Source organism: Bos grunniens, chromosome 5, assembly GCF_055505025.1.
Source record: "Bos grunniens cultivar Pamir isolate PY7600 chromosome 5, Bosgru_T2T1.0, whole genome shotgun sequence".
Lineage (NCBI taxonomy): Eukaryota > Metazoa > Chordata > Mammalia > Artiodactyla > Bovidae > Bos > Bos grunniens.
The window spans coordinates 30,382,014-30,407,302 of NC_141169.1; the positions used below are offsets into that span (position 1 = coordinate 30,382,014).

General features: G+C 40.2%; 1 protein-coding gene across 6 annotated transcripts in view; it reads left to right on the forward strand.

Annotated features, from left to right (window-relative positions):
• LIMA1 (LIM domain and actin binding 1) overlaps positions 1 to 25,289 on the forward strand; it is a 92,063-nt gene that overhangs the window by 20,664 nt on the left and 46,110 nt on the right. For 4 of the 6 annotated variants that reach the window (XM_086399489.1, XM_086399493.1, XM_086399488.1 and 1 more), the window contains 2 exons: positions 12,006 to 12,147; positions 24,611 to 24,656. In XM_086399489.1, coding sequence (XP_086255615.1) covers positions 12,029 to 12,147; positions 24,611 to 24,656 — 165 coding nt within the window. In that variant the 5' untranslated portion in view covers positions 12,006 to 12,028. Of the gene's footprint in view, positions 1 to 6,537; positions 6,775 to 12,005; positions 12,148 to 24,610; positions 24,657 to 25,289 lie in introns of those variants that run through there. The other 2 variants (XM_086399491.1, XM_086399494.1) reach the window with 1 other exon arrangement.

Genomic DNA, 25,289 nt, shown 5'->3' on the forward strand with positions numbered 1-25,289 from the left:
TATTCAAACTCTGTGCTCTTAGCCTCTATACCATTCTCTCTTCATATGTGTCACATTTACATAGAATTTTTGATGAGCTAAGGTAAGTGATGTAGATTTGATGGCCTGCAGTCAACATAATTAGAAAGAGGCAGAGTGAGTTCTTGAAAGTCCTCTTTTTGACTTCAGACCTTATACATGTTTTGTTACCATCATGCCATCTTTCATGCTATATTATTTTATTTTATAGAAGCAAAATTTCATATGCCAGCTCATCTTTGGAGAAAATTGTCTATGGTTAAGCAAACTTAATTTGAAGGATAAAGGTAAAAGATGATACATATGTTTGGGCTGAATTGTGTTGTGTACTTACGTGACACATGAAGCTATCCATCATGCAATGGAAATTCTAGAACCATAAGTCAGGAAGGTTAGGGCTTATGATACAGCTTTGGGACTCATTTGGTGTAAGTGACCTTTGAAGACTCAAGCATAGGTGAGCTTACTCAGAGGGAAGAGAGATACTGACCATCAAGTAATGCCTAGGAGCAAGGATAAGTGGAGAGAGAGAGATGATTCTTTGAGAAAATGGTGATGGTTAAAAAGATAGGAAAGGAAGCAGAAGAGTTCCATTTAAGAGAAGACTTATGGGGAAATATAAGGGGAAATACAATTTCAAAAATGAGGGACTAATCAGCAACTCAAATGACAATAGAGAATGATGAAAACTGAGACATGGTCCTTGGATGTGATAGTAAAAGATCTTCAGGAGAATTATTTCAGCAGGATGTTGGGAGTGGAAGCCACACCCAAGCAGTCAGAGGGATAAATGGAAGATGAAGAAGCGGAGACTAAGGTTTGGCTTTTAAGGTGGGAGCAAGGTGAGGTGGCCATTTGAGGGGGAATAGGGCTTAAGAGAAAAAAGGATTATTTTTTCAATCCGTGTGTGTGTGTGTGTGTGTGTGTGTGTGTACGTGCTCTGTCATGTCTGACTCTTTGTGACCCCATGGACTGTAGCCCATCAGGTTCTTCTGTCCATGGAATTTTCCAGGCAAGAATACTGGAGTGGGTTGCCATTTCCTTCTCCAGGGGATCTTCCTGACCCAGGGATTGAACCCACATCTCCTGCATTGGCAGGCAAATTCTTTACCACTAGCCCCACCTGGGAAGCCCTATCCATATATGCAGGTTTCAGACATATCCACATAATCATGCAGGCACACATGTGAGCGCACACACACACACCCCAAAAATATGAGCATGTTTTTAGGGCAAAGTCAGAGGTGGAGGTAAAGTTAGACTCTAGGGAAGATAGAGGAGTCACTGTTGTGACATTTGTTTTTCTCCTAAGGAAACCCAGGTCAGAGAAGAGATTATATCTGAGGGTGCTTTCTTCTTTTATCTCTGGAATGGTAACATGTGAATTGCTTAGGGTGAATATTTGTAAGTGCCTAGTGAAGGTTGCTCTGATTCTTTGGTGAGCAGTTTCTAGCAGTAAAGTTGCTTCTCAGTTATCTTTTTTCATTACTCTTCCCCCTGGATCTTAGTGTTTTTAAGAACAAAATATTCTTATAAAGGATATAAAAGAATCAAATGTTACTGAAGTGACTCTGTCCTGTTGTAAATATCTACATTCTTGCTGATCTCTGGGAGTTTGGTCATTCTTACAATTTCCCTATTGTCTAGGATACATGTTTCTACAGAGACCTGGCTGAAGCTCTTTCAAGAACAATAACAATGATTATTCTAATGTGCTACAGACTTGTCAGTCACCATGTTGCTGAATAATAGAGTAGTGAAACTTCTATGTGTAGTATTTGAAGTTATGCCTGGAAAATCCCATGGACGGAGAAGCCTGGTAGGCTACAGTCCATGGGGTCACTAAGAGTCAGACACGATTGAGTGACTTCACTTTCACTTTTCACTTTCATGCATTGGAGAAGGAAATGGCAACCCACTCCAGTGTTCTTGCCTGGAGAATCCCAGGGACAGAGGAACCTGTTGGGCTGCCATCTATGGGGTCGCACAGAGTCGGATACGACTGAACCGACTTAGCAGCAGCAGTAGTTCTATTATTTCCTATCATTTGAGTTTTTATCAGAGTTTGAATAAGCTAAAATTACTGAAAAATAGTATTTACCTTCTCAACAACTAGCCTTAGGGTTATATAATGTTGTTTAATCACTAAGTCATGCCCAACTCTGTGACCCTATGGACTATAGCCCACCAGGCTCCTCTGGCCATGGGATTTTCCAGGCAAGAATACTGGAGTGGGTTGCCATTTCCTTCTCCAGGGGATCTTCCCGACCCAGGGATCAAACCTTCATCTCCTGCTTGTCGGGCAGATTCTTTAACACTGAGCCATCTGGGAAGCCTGGGTTATGTAATAGATGATTTTTTTTTTTTGTACAGGTAGTGTTTGGGTAAAATTTAAGCCTTCATGCAATTCAAGATATATTTATAGAGTTCCTTCTATTTAAAAAGCAATACTAGATACTAGGAGGGCAACAGGCAAAGTAAAATCTGCCCTCTCACTTCAACAATCTTTCTACCAAGTATGATTTATAAAATTATTAAAAGGCAGAGGAAGTGTCCTATACTGATGAGGAATAAGGCTAGGGCAGTTCAGGAAAGGCTTCTCTGAGGAGGCAGACTATTCACTCGAGTCTTGAAAGATGAACAGATTGAGGGAGGAAGGAAGGGATAGCATGCCAAGTGGATAGAAAAAAAATATATGGTTTATCAGGGAGTAGAAACTGGCAGTGGCACAATTTTGAAGGTTCTATATCTTTTTCCAAATTCTATGAAATTAGGCTTCTCACCATCAGAGAAAGAAGGTACAAGTAATAAAAGGGAATACTAGAATAAATTTTGTGATGCTAGATTGGATTCAGAAGTACCACTATGAATTTGTAGTTTAAATATATGTGTATATATTTATAAACATATATAAGTATATATGCTAAGGAATGTTTGGACTACCACACAATTGCACTCATCTCACACACTACCGAAGTGATGCTCAAAATTCTCCAAGCTAGGCTTCAACAGTATATGAACCGAGAACTTCCAGATGTTCAAGGTGGATTTCGAAAAGGCATAAGAACCAGAGATCAAATTGCCAACATCTGTTGGATCATAGAAAAAGCAAGAGAATTCCAGAAAACCATCTACTTCTGCTTTATTGACTATGCCAAAGCTTTTGGCTGTGTGGATCACACCAAACTGTGGAAAATTCTTAAAGAGATGGGAATACCAGATCACCTTACCTGCCTCCTGAGAAATCAAGGTCAAGAAGCAGGTGAAGGTATGCAAGTATGCAGGTCAAGAAGCAAGAGTTAGGACCGGACATGGAACAACAGACTGGTTCCAAATTGGGAAAGGAATATGTCAAGGCTGTATATTGTCACCCTGCTTATTTAACTTCTATGCAGAGTATATTATGCTAAATGATGAATGAAGGCTTCATCAAAGGCTGGATGAAGCACAAGCTGGAATCAAGACTGCCGGGAGAAATATCAATAATCTTGGATATGCAGATGACACCACCCTTATGGCAGAAAGCAAAGAGGAACTAAAGAACCTCTTGATGAAAGTGAAAGAGGAGAGTGAAAAAGCTGCTTTAAAACTCAACATTCAGAAAACGAAGATCATGGCATCTGGTCCCATCACTTCATGGCAAATAGGTGGGAAAACAATGGAAATAGTGAGAGACTTTATTCTTTTGGGCTCCAAAATCATTGCAGATGGTTACTGCAGCCGTGAAATTAAAAGATGCTTGCTCCTTGGAAGGAAAGCTATGACAAACCTAGGCAGTGTATTAAAAAGCGGAGACATTACTCTGCCAACAAAGGTCTGTCTAGTCAAAGCCCTGGTTTTTCTAGTAGTCATGTATGAATGTAAGAGTTGGACCATAAAGAAAGCTGAGTGCTAAAGAAATGATGCTTTTGAACTGTGGTGTTGGAGAAGACTCTTGAGAGTCCTTTGGACTTCAAGGAGATCAAACCAGTCAATCCTGAAGGAAATCAATCCTGAATATTGGAAGGACTGATGCTGAAACTCTAATACTTTGGCCACCTGATGTGAAGAACTGACTCATTGGAAAAGACCCTGATGCTGGGCAAGATTGAAGGCAGGAGGAGAAGGGGATGACAGAGGATGAGATGGTTGGATGACATCACCAACTTAAAGGACATGAGTTTGAGCAAGCTCCAGGAGTTGGTGATAGACAGGGAAGCCTGATGTGCTGCAGTCCATGGGGTCACAAAGAGTTGGACACGACTGTGTGACTTAACTGACTAATATATATATACACACATATACATAGGTATATAGAGAAATAAATATAGAAATATAGATGTGTGTATATATACATGAGTTAATATTCACACATGGATTTCCTGGTTCTGTCCCCTGAGATCCCAGAAGCAGTGATGTCTGAGTAGCACTGAGTACACCTACTGCCCAGATCTTGGTTTCTCCAATAACAGGAACCAGGGTTCCTTGGAGAAGTGGCTGATTCCAGAGCTGGGGCAGGGCAAACACTCGATGAACCTGGAACATCTTATAGAGCTTAAAAGTGCTTAAAAAAAAAATTGGTGGCATCTTGAAAGGACACCAGAACCAAGCTGAAAGAGTTCCAAATGACTAAAGTAGAACAATCTATGCAACAAATAAAATAATCCAGGAATATCATAACCCAGAGAATAAAATAAATATCCATGAGTCTAATACTAGTATAAATAAATGACTGACTAAATAAATGAGGGAGATAGGACAATTCTTCCTTATAGAAGAATTCCTCCAATTAATAAATATAGAAGGAAAGAGGGCAACAAAAAATCAGCATTAGAACACCACCATAATCATTCCTGGAGCCAAGATCCCCTGTAAATGCTAAAATTAGTGAGTAAAAGTAAGGAAAAATAGGATTAAGGTATGTCTCCCCAAATATTTATGAATTATAAACAGAAGAATATCGCCACTTTACATTGGAGAAACCTAGCAGATACCACCTTAACCAAGTGATCAAGGTAAACATCATCAGTAATAAGACAGACATCAACATAGTGTACCCTCTAATACCATGCACTGAGGAGGCTTATCAGCTTTGTAGTATTCTTCCCCAAATTCTATGACCTCAATCTAATCCGAGAAAACATTTTTTTTTTTAAAGCAAACTTTTTTTGAACATTGAGAGATGTTCCAGGCTTATCTTGTTTTTATCTCTCTGTCTCTGTCTCTCTCTCTCTTTAAATAGAAGTATAGTTGCTTTACACTGTTATGTTTCAGGTGTACAGCAAAGTGATTCGGTTAGATATATGTATTCTTTTTCAGATTCTTTTCCCTTAGAGATTATTATTAGATATTGAGTATAGTTCCCTGTCTAGGTTTATCTTGGATTTGTCCTGCTGCAGTTCTGGAATCAACCACTTCTCCAGAGAACCCTGGTTCTTCTTATTGGAGAAACCAGGAAACTCAAATTAGGGACAGTCTACATAATATCTGCCAGTATTCTTCAAAGTGTTAAGGCCATGAAAGGCAAGGAAAAACAGAGGAACTATCAGAGATTTAGGGCGACTTAAAGAGGCATGGCAAATAACTGCAGTGTAGGGTCCTAGAATAGAAAAAATACATTAATGAAAAACTGGTAAAATTTGAATAAAGTTTATAGTTAATTTGGTGGTATTCTACCAATGTTAATTTCTTAATTTTGATAATTGTACTGTTGTAATGTAAGATAAACCTAATGTAAGATAATGAAAAGTGTATGGAAACTTTTCTTTGCAACTCTATAAATCTAAAATTATTTCAAAATAAAAGGTTAAAATAGCTATTAACTTCCAATTTTTTTTTTCAGGGGTGTGAATTTAGTCATTATTTTTTGTATAAAAATACACCCTTAGAAACAAATGCAGTTTATATTATAAAGAAATGTGGTGTGGAAACACATTTCATGTTGCTTTTGTTTAAAATTTCCCTTTGCACCTTGAAATTTTTTTAATTTTTCACTCTTTTTTTGTTGGAGTATAATGGCTTTCCAAAGTTGTATTCATTTCTGCTATACATAGAAGTAAATCAGCTATATGTGCACATTGAAGTTTTTTAGATTTTTTTTTCTTTAAGTCTATAATCTATTTCTAAAGAACATTTTTCTTAAAACAATTGAGTTTGTACTTTGTTCTGTATTTTCTATTCAACCAACTATGCCCCTTGCACAAACAGCCATCTCAGGAGCAAGAAAAAGTAGCAAGAAATTGATTTTTTTTTTTTTTGAGCTGTCCTGCTTTTTTTGTTGTTGTTGTTTTATGAAGTGATTTTATTTATTTACTTTTTTTTTGGCTGCGCTATGTGACATGCGGGATCTTAGTTTCCCAACCTGGATGGAACCCTCACCCACTCCAGTGGAAGGTGGCGTCTTAACCACTGGACCACCAGGGAAGTCCCAAGATTGGGTTTTTAAGAACAAGATTTTATTAGGGGCAACTCTTTTGCTTTTGTCAGTTTTGTTTCTGGGAGACAATTCGCTTGGTTAGGGAAAGTGAATTTATTAGAGTTGGTTTCCCAAGCGGCTGTAGACCTCACCCTAAGCAATCTCTTGAGGAAGCAGATACCTGGGGCCAAATTTCCCTGTGAGTCATTACCCAACCCTTGATTTTCAAGGACCTTTGTTAGAGATCTTTATATCCAGGCTACAGCTCACCTATAGGGGTTTAGCTGTTCCACTTCAAGTTACGAGGTGTGATAAAAGAACTTTGAACTGAGAATAGCTCTGGCTCTCATATTGACTAGATGGTGAGTTCGGGAAAGTTATTGGGTATTTATTTGGCTTAATTACCTTACTGTAAAAAGGGGGATTTGATTACTTGATTTCTGAGCTTCTCTCTTGATATAAAAATCTGCCATATGTATCTAAAACTGTAGGCATCTTCCTCTTAGCAAATAGTTCCCCTTTCTACGTACCCCATTATTTTTCGCTGTGCCACTGCCCCAGTCTCAGGCTAGAAATCTTAAGAGTTATTTTTGTTATATCCGTTTCCTTTAATTCCTGCCCAAATTTCCACCAGTCCAGCAGTTTTTCCTTCACAGGTGAAACTTGGGTTTTGGAGTCTGAATGCTGAATTCTGCCTCGGTCCTGTGTTAAATGTCTGACCTTAGGCAATTTCGCCAACCTTAATAAACCGCAATTGGGTTTTGTTTTGTTTTGTTTGTTTAATGGAAATTGTCTGTCTCCAGAGTTGTAATAATTAGAGTTAGTAAGTGCTGGATAAGTATAGCTGCTGTTGTTATTTGTATATGACAATGCAATGGATTAGATTTTAAAGTTCACTGGGCCACTGGAAAAAATAATCAACAATATTGTAGCCCCAAATGAATGCCTTGTCCGTTTGGAAAAGGGTTTTTGTTTTGTTTGGGCTCCCCTTGTGGCTCAGCTGGTAAAGAATCCGCCTGCAATGTGGGAGACCTGGGTTCAGTCCCTGGCCTGGGAAGATCCCCTGGAGAAGGGAAAGGCTACCCACTCCAGTATTCTGGCCTGGAGAATTCAGTGGGTCCATGGGGTTGTTTTGTTTTTGTTTTAGGTGTTGTTCGTGCTCTTTTCACCCTTAACAGAATTTCTAGGATTAAGGACATTGTCCTAAAGTTCGAGAATGGGACTCTCATCTGAGACAGAGTGAGTTGGGGGAGGTATCACAGATTTAATGCAAGTCCAGAAAGCCGAGATATTCACAATGGGAGAGTATTTCAGGCAGGCCCAAGGTAACTTTAAGTTTCTCTGGAAGAATGATTCTCATGTCTGATTCTCATGTCTTTCAGTAAGACACTCTTACTGAAAGATAATTTGTGTGGGTTTTCAGCTAGGTGGGTTCCGAGATTTTGTTGCCCATTTTCGACTTAGGCTAAAAGTGATGGTCTTAATCATTACTAGTACATGTGGTGGAAAGAAAATTAACTTTGGAGTCAAATAGAATATGAATTTGAATCCCAGCTCTGCTACTTTATAGCTAAGTGATCATTGTAACATTATTTAATACCTCTGAACTTCAGTTTCTTCATCATAAATGTAAGATAATAAAACCAATCTTTTAAATTGGTTGTGAGGGTTGAGATGTGTGCTGTGCATAAACAGATGTTTTAAAATGCTTATTTTGGGACTTCCTTGGTGGTCCAGTGGTTAAGACTCCCTGCTTCCACTTTAGGAGCCAGGGTTCAGCCCCTAGTCAAGCAACTATGATCCTGCATGCTGCCTGGCGTGGCCAGAGAAAAAAGAAAAGAAAAAATTAAAATGTTCATTTCCTTTCTAAGAGACTGATTTTTAACCTTTTAGCTTCCTCTTGTGTATCACTAGGATTTTTCTGCTGACGTGTAGATCTCAACATGTGTAAAGCGAAACTCCTTACTCCCCCTCTTCTTCCTCTATTTACTCTATCTTAATGGCATCAGCAACCTTCTAATTGTTCAACTTTGATGATGCCACCTTTGATTCCTTCTCACCCTAAGCCCGTTTTATTCTAAGAACTCTGAATTCTTTCTTCCCACTTTTCCATTCCCATCTATGCTAATTTAAACCTTGATTACCTTTCACTTCGACAATTTTAGGATCTTCTTGACCAGTGATTAAGATTCCAGTCTTTTCCTCTCTTACCAGTTTACACACTGCTGCAGAATCAGCTTTTAAAACATGGCTCTTATTATGTTACTTGCTTTTTCAGAAACTCCTAGTATCCAGCCATTGAGACTGGGTAATCCACTTATAGAACTCTTTTTTTTTTACATGTGTGGATATTGAAGCTCAGGGAAATTATTTTTTCCATTTGCCATAAAGGTCACTCATGTGCTAGGGAGTGACACATTACAACTAGACCTCACCTCTGCTCACCCACAGGCTAGTTCTTTCCACCAGGATTATGACCCAAATTCCTTAGCATGGTTTTCTTTTTTACCATCTGAGCCACCAGGGAAGCCCTATGGTTTTCTTTTTTGTTGTTCTTGTTATTGTTTTGACCTCGCCCCTTGGCTTTCGGGATCTTAGTTCCTCAACCAGGGATTAAACCCAGGCCCACAGCAGTGAAAGCATCAAGTCCTAACCACTGGACCATCAGGGAATTCTCATTAGCATGGTTTTCAAGGCTCTTCCCAGTCCATCCTCATTCTGTCTTTCCCTACTTTATCTTCAACTTCTTTTGCAACTAGAGTCTAACTCCATTAAAGTATCTTTTGCTGTTTCACTTCCCTAGTGGTGTAACAGTATCCCTCCTATCTGAAAGGCACTGTCCTCCTTCTGCCCTCACTTGATAAAATTCTGCCAGTTCTGTAACTATCAAGTCTTCCCTTCTCTCCCACCATGCCAGAAAATCAGGTCCTGTACTCCTAGACCATGCATTGCCTCTAACCACGTTCTGTCTTGTGCTACAATTATTTGTGTGCATTAGCAATCTTGTTAGATTGCATACATTATTTGGGCAGGACCTTGTAGGGAGTAGTTACTCAGCAACCTGGCACCAGAGGGCTTTCCCAGGTGGCACTAGTGATAAAGAACCCGCCTGCCAATGCAGGAGACATAAGAGACTCGGGTTTGAGCCCTGGGTCAGGAAGATCCCCTGGAGAAGGGCATGGCAACCCACTCCAGTATCCCTTCCTGGAGAATCCCATGGACAAAAGAGCCCAGTGGGCTACAGTCCATGGGACTGCAGAGAGTCAAACACGACTGAAGCGACTTAGCATGCACACAACCTGGTACCAGAGTTTATCAAAAATTATGTACTGGTTATCACCTTTGTATGTTCACAGGGTGCTAATAACATTGCTAGGAAGTAATAGCATACTTCTATGAAGATGTGGTCAGGGTGTGAGCCACCTCATTCCCTGTGTAAAGTGTGCTTATCCTAGCATTATACCAAGGTAGTTGTTCTGACTTGGCTTTCTGGCTGAGACCAATCAAAACCACAGAATTAGACTTGGGAATTAAAATCCTTTTACTTTTTCACACTAAGTCCCTCAAATAATTAATGCTTTTCCTTTTATCATGAACAAATATGAGAACATAATCTTTTGTATTTTTTTAATTCAGAATTGATCCCTTTAGAATTGATATCATTTATATGGGTAGTTACACTCGGGAAGCATAATTATACCAAATAATGTCTTAAAGCGTTTGCCAGTGTTTCCTGGATGTGTTTTAAAGGGTCATTATTGTGGTTTTACATAATTATGTTTAGCTGAATACACAGCTGTGTCTTTTTCTTGTTAGAGAAAGGACTGACAATGTCTGGTAGGTATGTCAGTTACAGACTGAAAAGCAGTTAAGTGAATATCATATATCAAGATTATTTGATACATGTAGGATTATTTCAGAGAACATGTATAGAATTAAGATTATTTTATCCAGGGAGAAGAGGTAATACAAAAAAAACTAAATTTATTGCTTACTTATTCTATGTCAGGGTCTTTTTCTCTTTATCTTATTTATTCCTCATGAAGATACTATGGGGAAAAAAAAGATACTATGAAGTGAGACTTCCCTGGTGGTCCGTTGGCTGAGACTCTATGCTCGCAAGGCCGGGGTCCCAGGTTCAATCCCTGGTCAGGGAACTAGACCCACGTGCCGCAGCTAAGAGTTTGCATGCCACAGCTAAAAGATCCTGTGTGCCACTGCCAAGACCTGGTGCAGCCAACTAAATAGATAAAGATAAATACTTTTCTAAAAAGGAACTATGGGATAAATACTATTGTTATGGATAAGAAGTCTAACTTTTAGGGAAGGACACACAGCTTTAAGTGATGGGGCCAACACTCCCATTTAAACGCATGTGTCTCTGATACCAGAGCTCCTTACCATAGGAGGGTTCTATGTTGCCCTCCAGCATGGGAATTGAAACAAACAAATAAACAAAAACAACAAAACTAGCATTGTTTTCAGACAAGGCTTTAGTGGGGAGAACAGGGACTACCTGTGGAAAAGTAGTGTGGTCCTTTGGGGCTGCTATCACTTACTTTGCATCACAGAACTTTTAGTGTGAAATGGAGGCCCACGTTGCTTGGTTATGCACACTGTGCTCTGCGGTTGTCAAGGCTGTTGGAAGTAGTACCCGATGAACCATGCATTCTACCAGATCAGTTACCTTCCGTGGTTGTCAAAAGAGCTGCAAGGAGTACTTTCATCTGTATTGTTCACTCTTCAAATAAGGAAACTATTGACTCATTTCTAATCTCATCTCTTTTGGACAAAGGTTGGGACTCCTTTGATAATTACTAGAGCAAAACCAAACAATCCAGTCTAGGTGATGTCAAGAGTATGACTTCATGGTATTTTTTTACTTGAGGCCACTACTAATATATTATACTTAAATGTTCTTGATACTATAATATGCCTAGTATTTAAAATATATTCACATCAAAAACCCTACAAAGGGGTAAGTATTCTCATTTTTCAGTGAGGTAACTAAAACTGAAAATATTATATAATTTGTTTAAGGTTACAGAATTATTATTTCATTTGAAGTCTATCTTGCCTTTAAGCCTGCGTTCTTTATACTATTCAGTGCTGTATCTGTAGCTTTTTCCCTAGTACCAAGTGGTCAGTGCTACAGAGCTTGGGGAAAGAAGGCAGCCAAAAGAAACCTGGATGTAGGTAGAACCTAATTTGGACCTGACTCTGCAGAGATGCCAGTTGTACTTCCCCTGGGGTGTAACTCAGAAGAGTGGAACATTTCACTCCAAATGTGACTTTGGAACAGACTTAAGTTCAGGGAAAAGCCAATCGATGTCTGCACAGTGGGGTCAATCATAAAATGATGCAAACTGAAAGGGACCTTAGAGATCACCTGATCTAACCTTCTCATTTTACAGGAAACTACAACCCCAATTCAATCATCTGATCTAGGTTACAGTTTTTGAGAGAACCGGTAGAGGAATACAATCTGCTGCTCCAGGGCTCTCTGCTCTCACTTACACCACACTGTTGCCAGTCATTGGGTGCTGGAGAACTCTCTTCTGTGTCTAATATTCTGACTTTCTTTATCACATAGGTACTTCATTATCTGTAGACAAGATGGAACCAACTCCATTTAACAGACGGCAATGGGCTTCTCTATCGTTGAGGGTTACAGCCAAAGAACTTTCCCTTGTCAACAAGAACAACTCATCGGCCATTGTAGAAATATTCTCCAAGTAAGTGCTGATCCTGGCCCAAAAGGACCATCTGTCTTGAGCAAACATCACCACCTGTCAGGGAGATCACTAAAGGAAGGGCATGTGTCTAATGACTTTCTAGAGCACCTTCTGGATTTTGAGTACCACACAAGACTCTGTGACAAAGGAAGATGATAATAATCAGGAGATACATTCTCTGTACTCGAATTTTCGTTCAGTTTGGGAAAGAAAGAGATTTAAACACAGGAGAGAATTATGAAACACATAGTTATTAATCACAATGTTAGCAAGTCCAAAATGAATGGGAGTAAGGACTAGATATAGGATAAGAGACAGTATGTGATCACCATGGATAGAAGCCGTCAGGAAGGCTTTCTGGTTGAGGTGAGGGGTTTTTTTTTTTTTGGTTTGGGGGTTTTCATGAGATAAGTTTTGAGGCAGGTTTTTAGTTGAAGGGAGTGTTAGGTGCACTCTATGCCTACGTTGTCTAATAAGGTAGCCACTACATATAAGGCTATTTAGATTTAAATTAATTAAAATAAATCTAATTAAATTATATTCATTTGAATTAATTTCAATTAAGTAAAATTAAATTATAGTTAAAATTCAGTTCATCAGCTGCACTAGCCACATTTCAATCGTCCAATGGCTATGTGTAGCTGGTGGCTACCACACTGGATATTGCAGAAACATTTCACCATTGCATAAGGTTCTGTTGACCAGTGTAAACTCTGTAGGCAGACTGCAGTCTATTTTAGTAAATAAAGGTTTACTACTTATAGGCTCCCTATTTTAGTAAATAAAGGTTTATTGTAATACAGCCATGTCTTTTTGTGTATTGTCTGTGGCAGGTTTTGTGCCACAACAGCAGAGTTAAAGCAGAGACCATATGGCCCTCAAAGTCTAATCTGGCACTTTAAGGAAACGTTTGTTGACCCCTGCTCTGGACTATGGGTTTTTTTGATATGAGGGCCCCTTTCCTGCGTATTTTATATTCCTAGTGTGTAGCATGACAATTAGAACATACTAAGCACTCAGCAAATGTTGAGGGAATGGTATAAGTTAGTGAGATGGTAAGCACGTTAACTTCACTCAACTAGAGATGCCATAGAGCTTAGGGAAGACGGTACATTTACTTCACTAAGTAGAATTTATTACTTTATAGGAGATACACTTAAAAGAAGGAAGATGGGAAAGATTTAAAGAAAGTGATTGTGGGAGCTATATCTGCTGCTGCTGCTGCTAAGTCGCTTCAGTCGTGTCCGACTCTGTGCGACCCCATGGACTGCAGCCTACCAGGCTTCTCCATCCATGGGATTCTCCAGGCAAAAGTACTGGAGTGGGTTGCCATTTCCTTCTTCAGGGAGCTATATCTAGAGTACAGCTAAATACCAGTAGGAAGTTTCTGTAATCTGCCACTGTCACTCTTTCTTCAATGACAAATCCATCAACCACCTGCTCTGTGGAAAACACTGCCCTTCTGACCTGTTCACCGAGGATATCGCTTAAGGTGGGGCAGAGATGGGAGGAGAGTGCACAGCCCTTTCCCCTTCTAAGTTATGCATTTTATATTGCTGTAAATTTATGTCAAACTTATATTCTTATCAAAAAGAAAAGAAAACCAATAAAGATATTGCAGAAAAAGGATCCAGATCTGAAAAACTATTAAGACTTAACTTCTGGCCTCAAGGAATGTAACAGTATAGTTTAGTATAATTTATATTAGTAGAAGTCCTTAGGAGAAGGCAATGGCACCCCACTCCAGTACTCTTGCCTAGAAAATCCCATGGACAGAGGAGCCTAGTAGGTGGCAGTCCATGGGGTCGCTGAGAGTCGGACACGACTGAGCAACTTCACTTTCACTTTTCACTTTCATGCACTGGAGAAGGAAATGGCAACCCACTCCAGTGTTCTTGCCTGGAGAATCCCAGGGATGGGGGAGCCTGGTGGGCTGCCGTCTATGGGGTCGCACAGAGTCAGACACAACTGAAGCAACTTAGCAGCAGCAACAGCAGAAGTCCTCAAACTTCCTTCATTTTAAGACTCATGTGAGATACTTGTTAATAATACGGTGTTCCAATTATCTATTGCTGCATAGGAAAAAAGTCTCCAAAATTTAGTGTCTTAAAATAATAATAGCATTTATTTTGCTGTGAGTCTCCAATTAGGGCAGTGCTTGCCTTTGTTGCTTTCCCCATCCTCGGTGTCTCAGAACTGGGGCCATAGTCATCTAAAGGCTTACTCGTAAGTCAGGTGGTGGATGCTGGCAGTCATCTGGGCTCTCAGCTGGGGCCATGATCAGAATAGCCGCACGTGGCTTTTCCATGTGGCTGCTTGGCTTGCTTGTCTGGGTTTCAAGGGCAAGCATCCAGAGAGGGAAGGAAGGAGGGAACAAAGAAGGAAGGGAGTCAGGGTAATGGTTATGTGGTCTTTTATGACCCACCCTCAGAATTTATACAGTATCACTCTTACCACATTCTCTTCATTAGGACTGAGTCATTAAGGCTGGCTCATATTTAGAGGGAGGGGAATTTGACTCTACCTTTTGGTGGGAGAAATGTCAGAGATTTGGGGGGACATATTTTAAGCCATCCGATATGGCTTCTCAACTCCTCCCTTAAAAATTCGGATTCGATGTATCTGTGATGGGCCCCAAGAATTTGTGTTTTTAACAAACGTAGTCTAGTGATTTTAACTTCAGGGAAGTTTAAGAAGCACTGGTCGTGGAAGAGATGGACTTGTGAACTTGAACATAAAGCAGAACAAATAAGGGTTATTTGTTCAAGTAAAGATTGAACAAGGAAATAGGAAAAGGAAATAGGAAAGCAAGCAGTCGAGCATGAAGAAATACAGAAGGGAGAAGGGATTGGCACAGTTCAGTTAGCGCCAGATGATCGAAGGCCTTGAGTACCATGCTGAGTTTGGGATTTAGTTAGATAAGCAGCAGAAACAATGATTAGGCTTGTATTTAGAAAGATGCTCTGGCAACAATGTAAAAGGTATATTGGAAAGGTGACAGACTGATAGCATGGAGACAAGTTCTGAGACTCTTGAGAACCCACGTGAAAGTTATTGAGGGTGGGGGGCAGGAGGAGTGGAAAGGAAGGGGAGGTTTTGAGACAGTGTTGAGATATGATTAATGGGACTTGGAAACTCTCTGCTCTGCAGAGAAACTTCTCCACATTCTTGCCCTTTTCACCCTCCCCAGCCCCACTTCTCTTTCACTGAACTTGGTTTTCCCTTGACATGCATTCTATCTGAGTCATGCCTGGTTTTTTTTGTGCATGCTACACTGAAATTTTCTGGGACCAGGAGTCAGGGGTGCTATTTCTCAGCTACTGTTTCCCATCCATTGTTTTTTTTTTTTTCCCTGCCTTGTTCTGAAGTTCAAAACCTGTGCTTTGAGCTTACATTTAACCATAGTATCCTTATCCTCCCCATCATGGCAGTGGTGTGCCAAGCTCCTTGCCTTCAAGGGGGACCCTAGCTTCCCACTTCATTTTCTCTTCAGTATTTCTCAACATTTTGGATGAGGCAGATGTTCCTTGTACAGGATGCTCATCATCTTGCCTTCCTCCAAATGGTAGTAGTTCCCCATGATATGGTGACAGACAAAAAAAGTGGGGAGGGGAAAATCCCAATAAGATCCCCACACATTTCCAAATGTCCACTGGGGCCATTAATGCCCCCAGTGTAGAATCACCGACCCACATAAATGACCTGTCTGATAGTATGGACTCGTCATTTCTTCATTTCTTATTTATTTACTTATTTATTAATAATACACCATGTGGCTTGAGGGGTCTTAGTTCCCTGACCAGGGATTGAACGCATGCCATAGCAGTGAATGCACTGAGTCCCAGCCACTGGACCGCCAGGAAATTCCTGTGGACTCATCATTTCTTACTCTTCCATGTCTTCAGTCTGCTCATTCATTGTCTCCCATGCCCCCGTAGCTAGTCCCAACCTTCTCATCACCCAGAATCTGTCTCTGAAATATGTGTTTGGAAAACCTACTTTCTGATTAGAGCCTCCTGTCCCGCCTATTCTGCTTTCTTATTCCCACTGACCTGGCTCTTTGGCCAAACTGGAATACCCAGGCCATGATTGTTGGTCCCTTTCCTGGCTTCACTTCCTTCCCTGCCTAACTCGGTCAGTCACTTTAGTTAAACTTTCACCCTTCCTCAGTTCCCATCCCAGGGTTTTATTCTGTTGTCGTCATCCATTTCAGACAATTCCCAAGATAGAGGATTTGGGTCCTGTAGTAGCACTGATGAGAGGAAGTTGAAAAAAGTTGCTCATTTTAGGGGCTTCTTAATCTTGCAGAGAGAAAATGCAAAGGAACCTTAGAGGCCACCTTCTCACAGCATAGTAGGGTGACTGTCTTTTCACCACAAACGTTATAAGGGCAAATGGCAGTTATGCAGAATTGTAAATCCTGAACCCATTAATCAGAATCAGTGTGCCAGGTCTGTGGTAGATTCTTGATGGAAATTGATATTATTTCTAACCCTAATAAAAACTATATGAGGAAGGACCTGATCCCTGTTTTATGGTTGAGAACACTGAGGTGTAGAGAGTTAACCTGACCCCAAGTTAATATTTTGTGTCTGTCTAGTACTTTTCTTCTGATGCATAGATCCTGCTATTGAACTGGTTTTGAAGGATGGATAGAATTTTATTTGGTAGGCTGGGAGGATGGTGGTGACATGGCAGAGGAAGAACAGTCATAGGAAGTAAGGCACAGAAAAGGGAAAGAGCATGGGGCGTGATGTGCGTTTAAGACAGTGAAAACTGGAGAATCAGCCTGGATTTCTTCTCCAGGTCTCATACTTGATAGAGCCATATTGCTGATACTGCTTAAGGCTTTGAGGATTCACTCATAGTAGGTTCCCAAAGCAGATTGCAGGGCTGTTTTCCACAAAGCGTACATTAATTTCTACTTCAAACACTACTGACCTCATTTTCTCTTATTTTGAAACAGTCTCTCTTAGAGAATTCTAGTTCTTTAATTAGAATTCGTAAATGGAGTTTAGAATTAGTAAATCCTATGCAAGCCATTGGAGAAGGAAATGGCAACCCACTCCAGTGTTCTTGCCTGGAGAATCGCAGGGATGGGGGAGCCTGGTGGGCTTCCGTCTGTGGGGTCGCACAGAGTCGGACACGACTGAAGCGACTTAGCAGCAGTAGCAGCAGCATACATGTCTAGTTAAGAGACCCTAGGAAACCTTGAGATGTTTGTGATCAGAGGTTAATATAAAAATGTTATTTGGAGAAAGCGTCATCTGGCTGCTCTTTATAAGATTAGCTGGGCTTTACTTTCTAAGTGTTAATAACGTTTCACATGAATATGTACGTAAGAGTCATTTTTGTAGCATCATAGCATATGTCTCATGAGTGCTTTATAACTCCAGACTGATTTCTTTTATTAAGCCTCTGTACTATCTAAAGCGTTAAATCTGAATAAGGAGGATGCTCTTGATGAGTCAATTTGAACAGCCAGCTTTGGTTTCACTCACCAATGACTTCAGCATGGAAGAATCCTTTGCTTGATTAAAAGTTGACTCTTTTAGTAGAATTTGGTTTCTTGATTCTCTTTAACATATTTTTTAATTAATTTATTTATTTTCCTTTTTTTGGCTATGCTGGGTCTTCGTTGCTGCATGGGCTTTCTCTCTAGCTGCGGTGCACGGGCTTCTCTTATTGCAGAGCACAGGCTCTAGGTGCTTGGGCTTCGGTGGTTGTGGCTAGAAGGCTCTAGAGAACAGGCTCAATCGTTGTAGCACACCAACTTAGTCTTTCTGAGGCTTGTGAGATCATCTTGGACCAGGGATTGAACCCATGTTTCCTGCATTGGAGACACCCCTAGGGATCAGGGGAGCCCATGACTCATATGAAGGGAATCTAGCCCAGTGGTTTTCAAACTATCCTAATCGAGTTCTTTAGAGGAACTTCAGAGGTCATTTCTGGGAAGACAGGAAGATCTAAAGGGCCACGCATGTGACCTTTCACCCCAGAGGTCCCGCTTTGATCCCTTTAACATGTGAGGTTCTAAAGGAAAGTTATGACCAACCTAGATAGCATATTGAAAAGCAGAGACATTACTTTGCCTACAAAGGTCCATCTAGTTAAGGCTATAGTTTTTCCAGTGGTTATGTATGGATGTGAGAGTTGGACTGTGAAGAAATCTGAGTGCCAAAGAATTGTTGCTTTTGAACTGTGGTGTTGGAGAATACTCTTGAGAGTCCCTTGGACTGCAAGGAGATCCAACCAGTCCATTCTGAAGGAGATCAGTCCTGGGTGTTCTTTGGAAGGAATGATGCTAAAGCTGAAACTCCAGTACTTTGGCCACTTCATGCGAAGAGTTGACTCATTGGAAAAGACTCTGATGCTGGGAGGGATTGGAGGCAGGAGGAGAAGGGGACGACAGAGGATGAGATGGCTGGATGGCATCACCGACCTGATGGACGTGAGTCTGAGTGAACTCCGGGAGTTGGTGATGGACAGGGAGGCCTGGCATGCTGCAATTAATGGGGTTGCAAAGAATCGGACAGGACTGAGCAACTGAACTGAACTGAAGTTATCATTTGAAAAGAGGATTCTCCAGCAAAAACAACTACTGATCTAGCTAACCTTTGTCCCATTCCTCTGACAAATAAGAAACTTGAAGTGCAGCATTTGTGATGAAAGATCACACCCCAAGATAGTGGCAGAGCTTAATCCAGGACACTTAATCCCCCCACCACCATGCCTCCCCTCCTGTCCCTGCTCCTCCCACTCTTGTTATAACTTTACCCATTCCATAGACCCAAGAAAGAGCAGGTTTATATTTAGTTTTCTGTGACTGTCCTTCCATCATTAAGAAAAACTTTGACCCTCAGATCTCTACTTCATTGCTTCTCTGTACTATTTTAGTGGTGAAATTGTTCCAGAAGAAAATGCATTGCCTAAAACTTGGGAATTTCCATTTTCCTTTTTTTTTTTTTTTGGCTCAGTGAGACCTTCCCTCTATTTGAGGGCATACAAGCAAGAGTCATGGCTCAGGAACTCCGTTCTCTGGCCTTAGAAAAGTTTGAGACAGTTATTACTCCCCAGATAATTTTAGCATCCTCCATCAGCTGCCTGCCTCACAGCTGAGCATTAATAAGCAGTTGCAAGATTAAATTCTGTATGTGAAGAGGAGACTGGAGGACAAGAAAATCTAGGAAGGGAAGAGGGATAAGCTTTTAATTATAGAAATCTCATGACAAATATTTTTTCCCTCAGATTGGAATCTTTTAAAATGCCTTTTCCCTCCCCATCAGAGACCTTCACATTTTGTGTCAGAATAATGCTAGTTACTCTGAGCATATTTGAAGAAAATCTAAAGCCTGAGTCCTAATCTAACATTGAATTCAGAAGTATTGTACCTCAATATCTCTTAGTATTCAAAGTGTCAAAATGTAAAAGTACCGAGGACCTTACTTGGAAGAAAGCAGTGGTGTGGAACTTTTCTCCCTGAGTTTCCACTGTTTAGCAAGTACTTCATTACAAATAAAGGGTGGTGATATTTGAGTGGGAGTTTCAAAACACAATTCAAGACTGCCATTGGCGTGTACACCTGTATCTTACAGATGCCTCAGTGCTAAAAGAATAGGACTAAAGATGAAGACTATTTTGATCTTTCTTTAAATCTGTGTTTCTATTAAGACAGTAAAAGGAAGGGAACCGCTGAGCTTATTTACCCAACTAACCACGGTGTAAATTGTTCTCCTTGCCTTGGGGAACAATTGACCAAGAATCAACCTGTCTGCTGATTGGGCTCTGTCTTTCATATATTGTATTATATTGCTGTAGTATACTGTAGATCATTACCCAAGGAGTGTGGAAACACAAGTTCAAGGCCAACTTTTAGTTCCTTTCTAGCTCTAATCTGCTGTGTTTCTGCATTTCTATTTTTAGGGACTCTCAGATACATTTCACTTTTCACTTTCAGATACATTAGTACAAGTGGGGAAAAAAAATACACAGGGCCATTCACCAAAGCACTATTTGTAATGATAGATAACTGTAAACAATCCAGATGTCCATTAAAAGGACTATGGGTTAATAAATTATAATGGAAGAGAAATGCCAGGGTTACCAAAGACTTCTGTGTTGCTTAGAAAAGTTATCTAAAACATACTGAAGAGATGTTTGTTAGCCTTCATCTTAGATGGCCTTTTGCCACTTTTTCCCACATTTTTTCTTCCCTTAGTTTCTCTGGAAGTCTGTTTTTTCTCCTACCTCTGTTCCTTCTCTGTTCTCTAACAGAGAATGAGAACCTCTTCTTCATGTTCTGACTGCTAATTGTTAACGTCTCCAGGACTGAGTTCTGAGCCTTTTCTTACATTGCACATTCTTCATAGATGATATCATAGAGTTACACAGCTTTCATACCATCTGTGGACAGACAAGTCCTAAATTTATGTTGTTCATTCAGATCTCTCTTTCCAGCTCTAGAACATGTATCAAATCACTGTTACCACCAAAGGGATGTTTTGGTTAGCATGGCTAACATGGAACTCTTCATCCTCCCCATCCCCAACTGTGCTCCTCCATCCATTGACTCAGCTGTTGAAAACCTGGGGATCATTCTTGACTTGTTTCTCATTACCAATCCTGTTGATTCGACTTCTGAAATATACCTCAAGTCTATTCACTTTATCTCCAGTGCTACCTCCCTGGACCTTCCTGCATCGTCTGTCACCATTGCCACCTCTATCCTGCACCCCGACTCCAGTCCATTCTCCACACAGCATCCAGTGCTCTTTTAAAAACATAGCTTGGGGACTTTCTCAGTTGTTCAGAGGTTGTTCTTGCACTCTCCAGCAGGGGGCATAGATTCAATCCCTAGTTGGGGAACTAAGAGTCCATGTGCTACTCGGCATACCCAAAAAATAAAATAAAAACATAGCTTGGATTAATGACCATTCATTGTACCATTGACCATTCATTCATTGTACCTAAGATTACATTCAAAATTCTTAGAATAGCCTGCAAAGCCCTTGATGCCTGGCATCGTCTCCTGACCTCTGCCTTTCTCAATGTGCTTCAGCAACATTGGAGTTCTTTGTGTATCTTATACATGGGAGACACTGTCTTGCCTTAGGGACTTTGTGTGTGCTCTTTTTCTTTGCCTGGAATGCTTTTCTTGCTTTGTTTTGCCTGGCTGACTCCTGATCAAACTGCAGATTTCAGCCTAAAGGTCATTTCCTCAGCAAGGCTTTTCTTCACACACACACACACACACACACACACACTGCCCCACCCTACCCCACACCCGCCTTCTGAATTCAGTTCCTTTGTTAGGTTGTTTAATAGTACTCTGTCCTTCTTTGAAAGATTTATCCCTATAGTATGTGTTTAATATTTAAACTATAAGCTGTCTGAGAGCAGGAACTATGCCTTTTTTGGTAATTTCTTTCACTACTTTTTCTCTAGTGCTTAGAACATACTTTTTTTTTTTTAAATTTTTTCACTAGTGCCACTTGGCTTGCGGAGGCTTGTGGAATCTTAGTTTCCCAGTCAGGGATTGAACCAAGGCCATGGCAGTGAAAGCACCAAGTCCTAACCATTGGGCCACAAGGGTCCCCGGTGGCTCAGATGGTAAAGAATCTGCCTGCAATGCAGGAGATCCAGGTTCAATCCCTGGGTCAGGAAAATGCCCTGGAGAAGGGAATGGCAACCCACTCCAGTATTCTTGCCTGGGGAAAGCCCATGGACAGAGGACCCTGGTGGACTACAGTCATGGGGTCAAAAAGACTGAGTGGCTAACACTTTCACTGTTTCTTGAATGAAAACTCAAGCTGTTCTAAAATGGAGAAAAGTAGATGCAGTATAGTATGTACAATATTATTTGTTAAATATGTTTCAAATGCAGTATTATTTTAAATTTTTATATATTTTAGATGTTAATCTCTTATCAGATAAATGATTTTCAAATATTTTCTGGCATTTCATGGTTTACCTTATTGAAAAAACTGTCTTTTCCCTGTTAGATGGTCTTGGCACCCTTGTCAAAACCCTTTGACCATATATGTGAGGTTTCGTTTCTGGGCTCTCTATTCCATTCCATTGATCTTATATCACTGTCTTTATGCTGTTACCAGATTCGATTTTTTAAATATTTTTGGTAATATATACATAAAGTATAGTTTACCATTTAAACAATTTTAAGTATACATTTCAGTGGCATTAAAGTCCATTCACACTGTGCAACCATGCTTTTGTTCTTTATATAGCTGTGTAGTATTCCATTGCATGAATACATTATAATTTATTTACCAGTCTGCTGCTAATGGACATTCAGGTTGTTCTCAGTCATTTGCTATTACATTTAGTGCGGTGACAAATAATCTAATGTAAAAGTTATTTTTGCTTATGTGAGTGTACCTATAAGATAAATTCTGGAAACAGAATTGGCAAATTGTAACATTTATGCTTTTGTAATTTTTGTAAAATTGACAAAATGCTTTCCCTAGAGGTTTTATTTATTTACCCTCTGTATATTGGGTTTTTTTTTCCTTAAAAAAAAAAATGTTTTTTCCTACTTAGATAAGAAATGTTCTTAGTGTTGTTTGAATTTTTATTTTGAGGCTAAACATTCTTATTTTTTGTTTGAGTCACTTGATATTTTCTGTGAACCCTGTGTTTATGTTTATGCCCATTTTTCTATTAAGTTGCTTTTGTTGGTTTCTTACTGATTTGTAAGAGTTCTTTGTATTTTAGAGAAATTAGCCTTTTGTCTGTAATATGTTTCAAATATCTCTGTAGCTTGTAATTTGACTTACAGCAGTTCTAATCCCATTTTTTTCCATAAGCTGTGGTCAGTGAAATCCCAATTGTTTTTGGAAGTTCTTTCACCCTACCCTTTAAGAAAACTCTGCTCAGTTTCAGAGTATTACTCAGTCTAGTGAATGAGACACTGCTACCTGATTGTTAAACTTTAAGCGGTAGTAAGAACTGGAGGAGACCTTAGAAATCCTCTCACAATTACTTAATTTTGTGGATGAGGCCCAAACAAGTTATATAACCCAGGTTACGTAGTAGGAAAGCAGTGATGTTAAATCTAGAAGTTTCCTCTGGCTTCCATTTTGGATGAGGTTGTTCTATTTAACACACACACTGAGGAAGTTCTGAGCTTGTGAAGGTATTTATGAGCTGAAAGTTAGTATTGGTTAGGGAATGGGCCCTTTCCCATATTGTTCTTTATCTTCTTGTCTCATCTCCTTTTCCCTGCCCACATGCCTTGTAAATTCTGAAAGTCTGCCTTAAGACAGGAACAAGTGACCCATTGACCAAGCCCTTTTCTAGGGTTGGGGTTAGGTTGGTGAGTTCAAGGCCTGCAGGCCCAAGGAATCAAATCAGTAAGTTCTAGGCACGCAGGCCTCACCTGGTGGGATTCTTCTAGTGATAGTGCTGCCTTCATTGTTTGACTCAGAGGCTCTGAGGAAGCCCCATTAAGACAGTTCAGAGTGGTCTGGAGGTTTGTTGTGGCCTGGACGTCCCAAGCCTTTTTTGCTTTCAAATGGAGGAAACCGGATCACCTCTGAAAAGCCCTGGGACTTCAGTTGTTCCTCAGGAATCTCCTGAGCAAATAGTAAAAATGATAAAATGATTGAAAGTAAAAATTAAAGGAATAAAATTATAGAAGCCTGTTTATCAACTCTAAGATGCCATCGACTGTAGGCTGGGCCATTATTTTATGCATCACTAAAGGAAAAATACTGTTAATTAAAAGAACTAATGCTTGCTTAGCATAGAAACTTTTCTCACAAATCACTCTTACACATATATTTAAAAAAAGGAGAACAATTTTTCTTTCAATGGCAAATCGAAGTGTAGTCTCATTAAAGACATTTCAGTGGCATTTAAAGGATGTATAATACCTTCAAATATATTTAACTGAGCAAAAGCGACAGTACCAATAGCTTAGGCTAAATTTACACATGTACAGGCCGTATGACTACTTCTTGATCATTTGGCCAACAAGAATTGTAAGATTTTAGAGGCATTAATGAATGGGGAAAGTGCAACCTAGGGTTAATGTAATACTGTACCCTTTGACTAATTCCAAAGCATTTATGTACATGGCTTTTTATACATCATTTATTCTTCCCAGCATTATAGTAGATCATTTTCTAGGTAAGGAAACTGAGGCTTAGAGAGGTTGACTTGCCCCAGATTACATTAAGTAATGAAACTGAGACTTAAAAACCCAGGCTTTCTGCTGTCTCCATTTTCCCAGCGTTTGACCTCGTTGTCTTGGCTCTTTCTCTTAGAGCAGTTGACTGCAACAGTGCAGGAAGTGAGGGCTGCCCCGATTCTCTGCTTTTGATAGAGGTGACTGATGATAATCCTTGGCAGAGATAGGTGTGCAGAAGTGGTTTTCTTGAAGTTTGAAAGTGTAAAAATTTAAGTTTAATTTGAGGATATTCTTTTTCCCCCCCTCTTCTCTAAGGTACCAGAAAGCAGCGGAAGAAGCAAACATGGAAAAGAAAAGAAGTGTAAGTATTTGGAAGCCCTGCGACACGTGGAACTTCGTGGTCGCAGCTCATGTGGCCCAGCCCCCTGCAGCCTCCGCGGGACTGTGGGCTCTGCATCAGCTGAGCCGGGCCTTTGTGCCGGCTGGTCTCATTGCTGAACCATTTGCTCAGGAGAACTTGGCTCAGGTGCAGAGAATCTTATTTTTTTCCCTGAGGTTCTCCTTTGAGCCACTTTTTCTTTCCTGAGTTGAGTGAAAGACAGAAGGCCAAGTACTTTGCTTGTGGTTATAAAATGGCTTACTGCTTCTGCTCAAATCAGGAGACAGGGCTTCCTAGGCTGTTTCTTTTTTTCCAAATCAAACAACCAGAAAGTCTCTCTGCATTTAAATGGTAGCAGCTGTGCAGCTGTTGTCATTCCCCTGGGTTCTTTGTTTAAAGCAAACTTCTTGACCCAGTCTAGTTAGCAAATTTCTTAGCAGCAGGATCCACCAAAGGCAAAAACCTCAGAACCAGCTCTCGGCTCTACCCGTTTTGTACTTTCCCGCTGGCTAACTTCCAGTTTGGCTGGGTAGTGTATTTCTTTTGAAATCTTACTTGATTTCTTCATATGAGGGGAAAAGCCTCACATATTTGGGCAAGAATTCTTCATTTGTC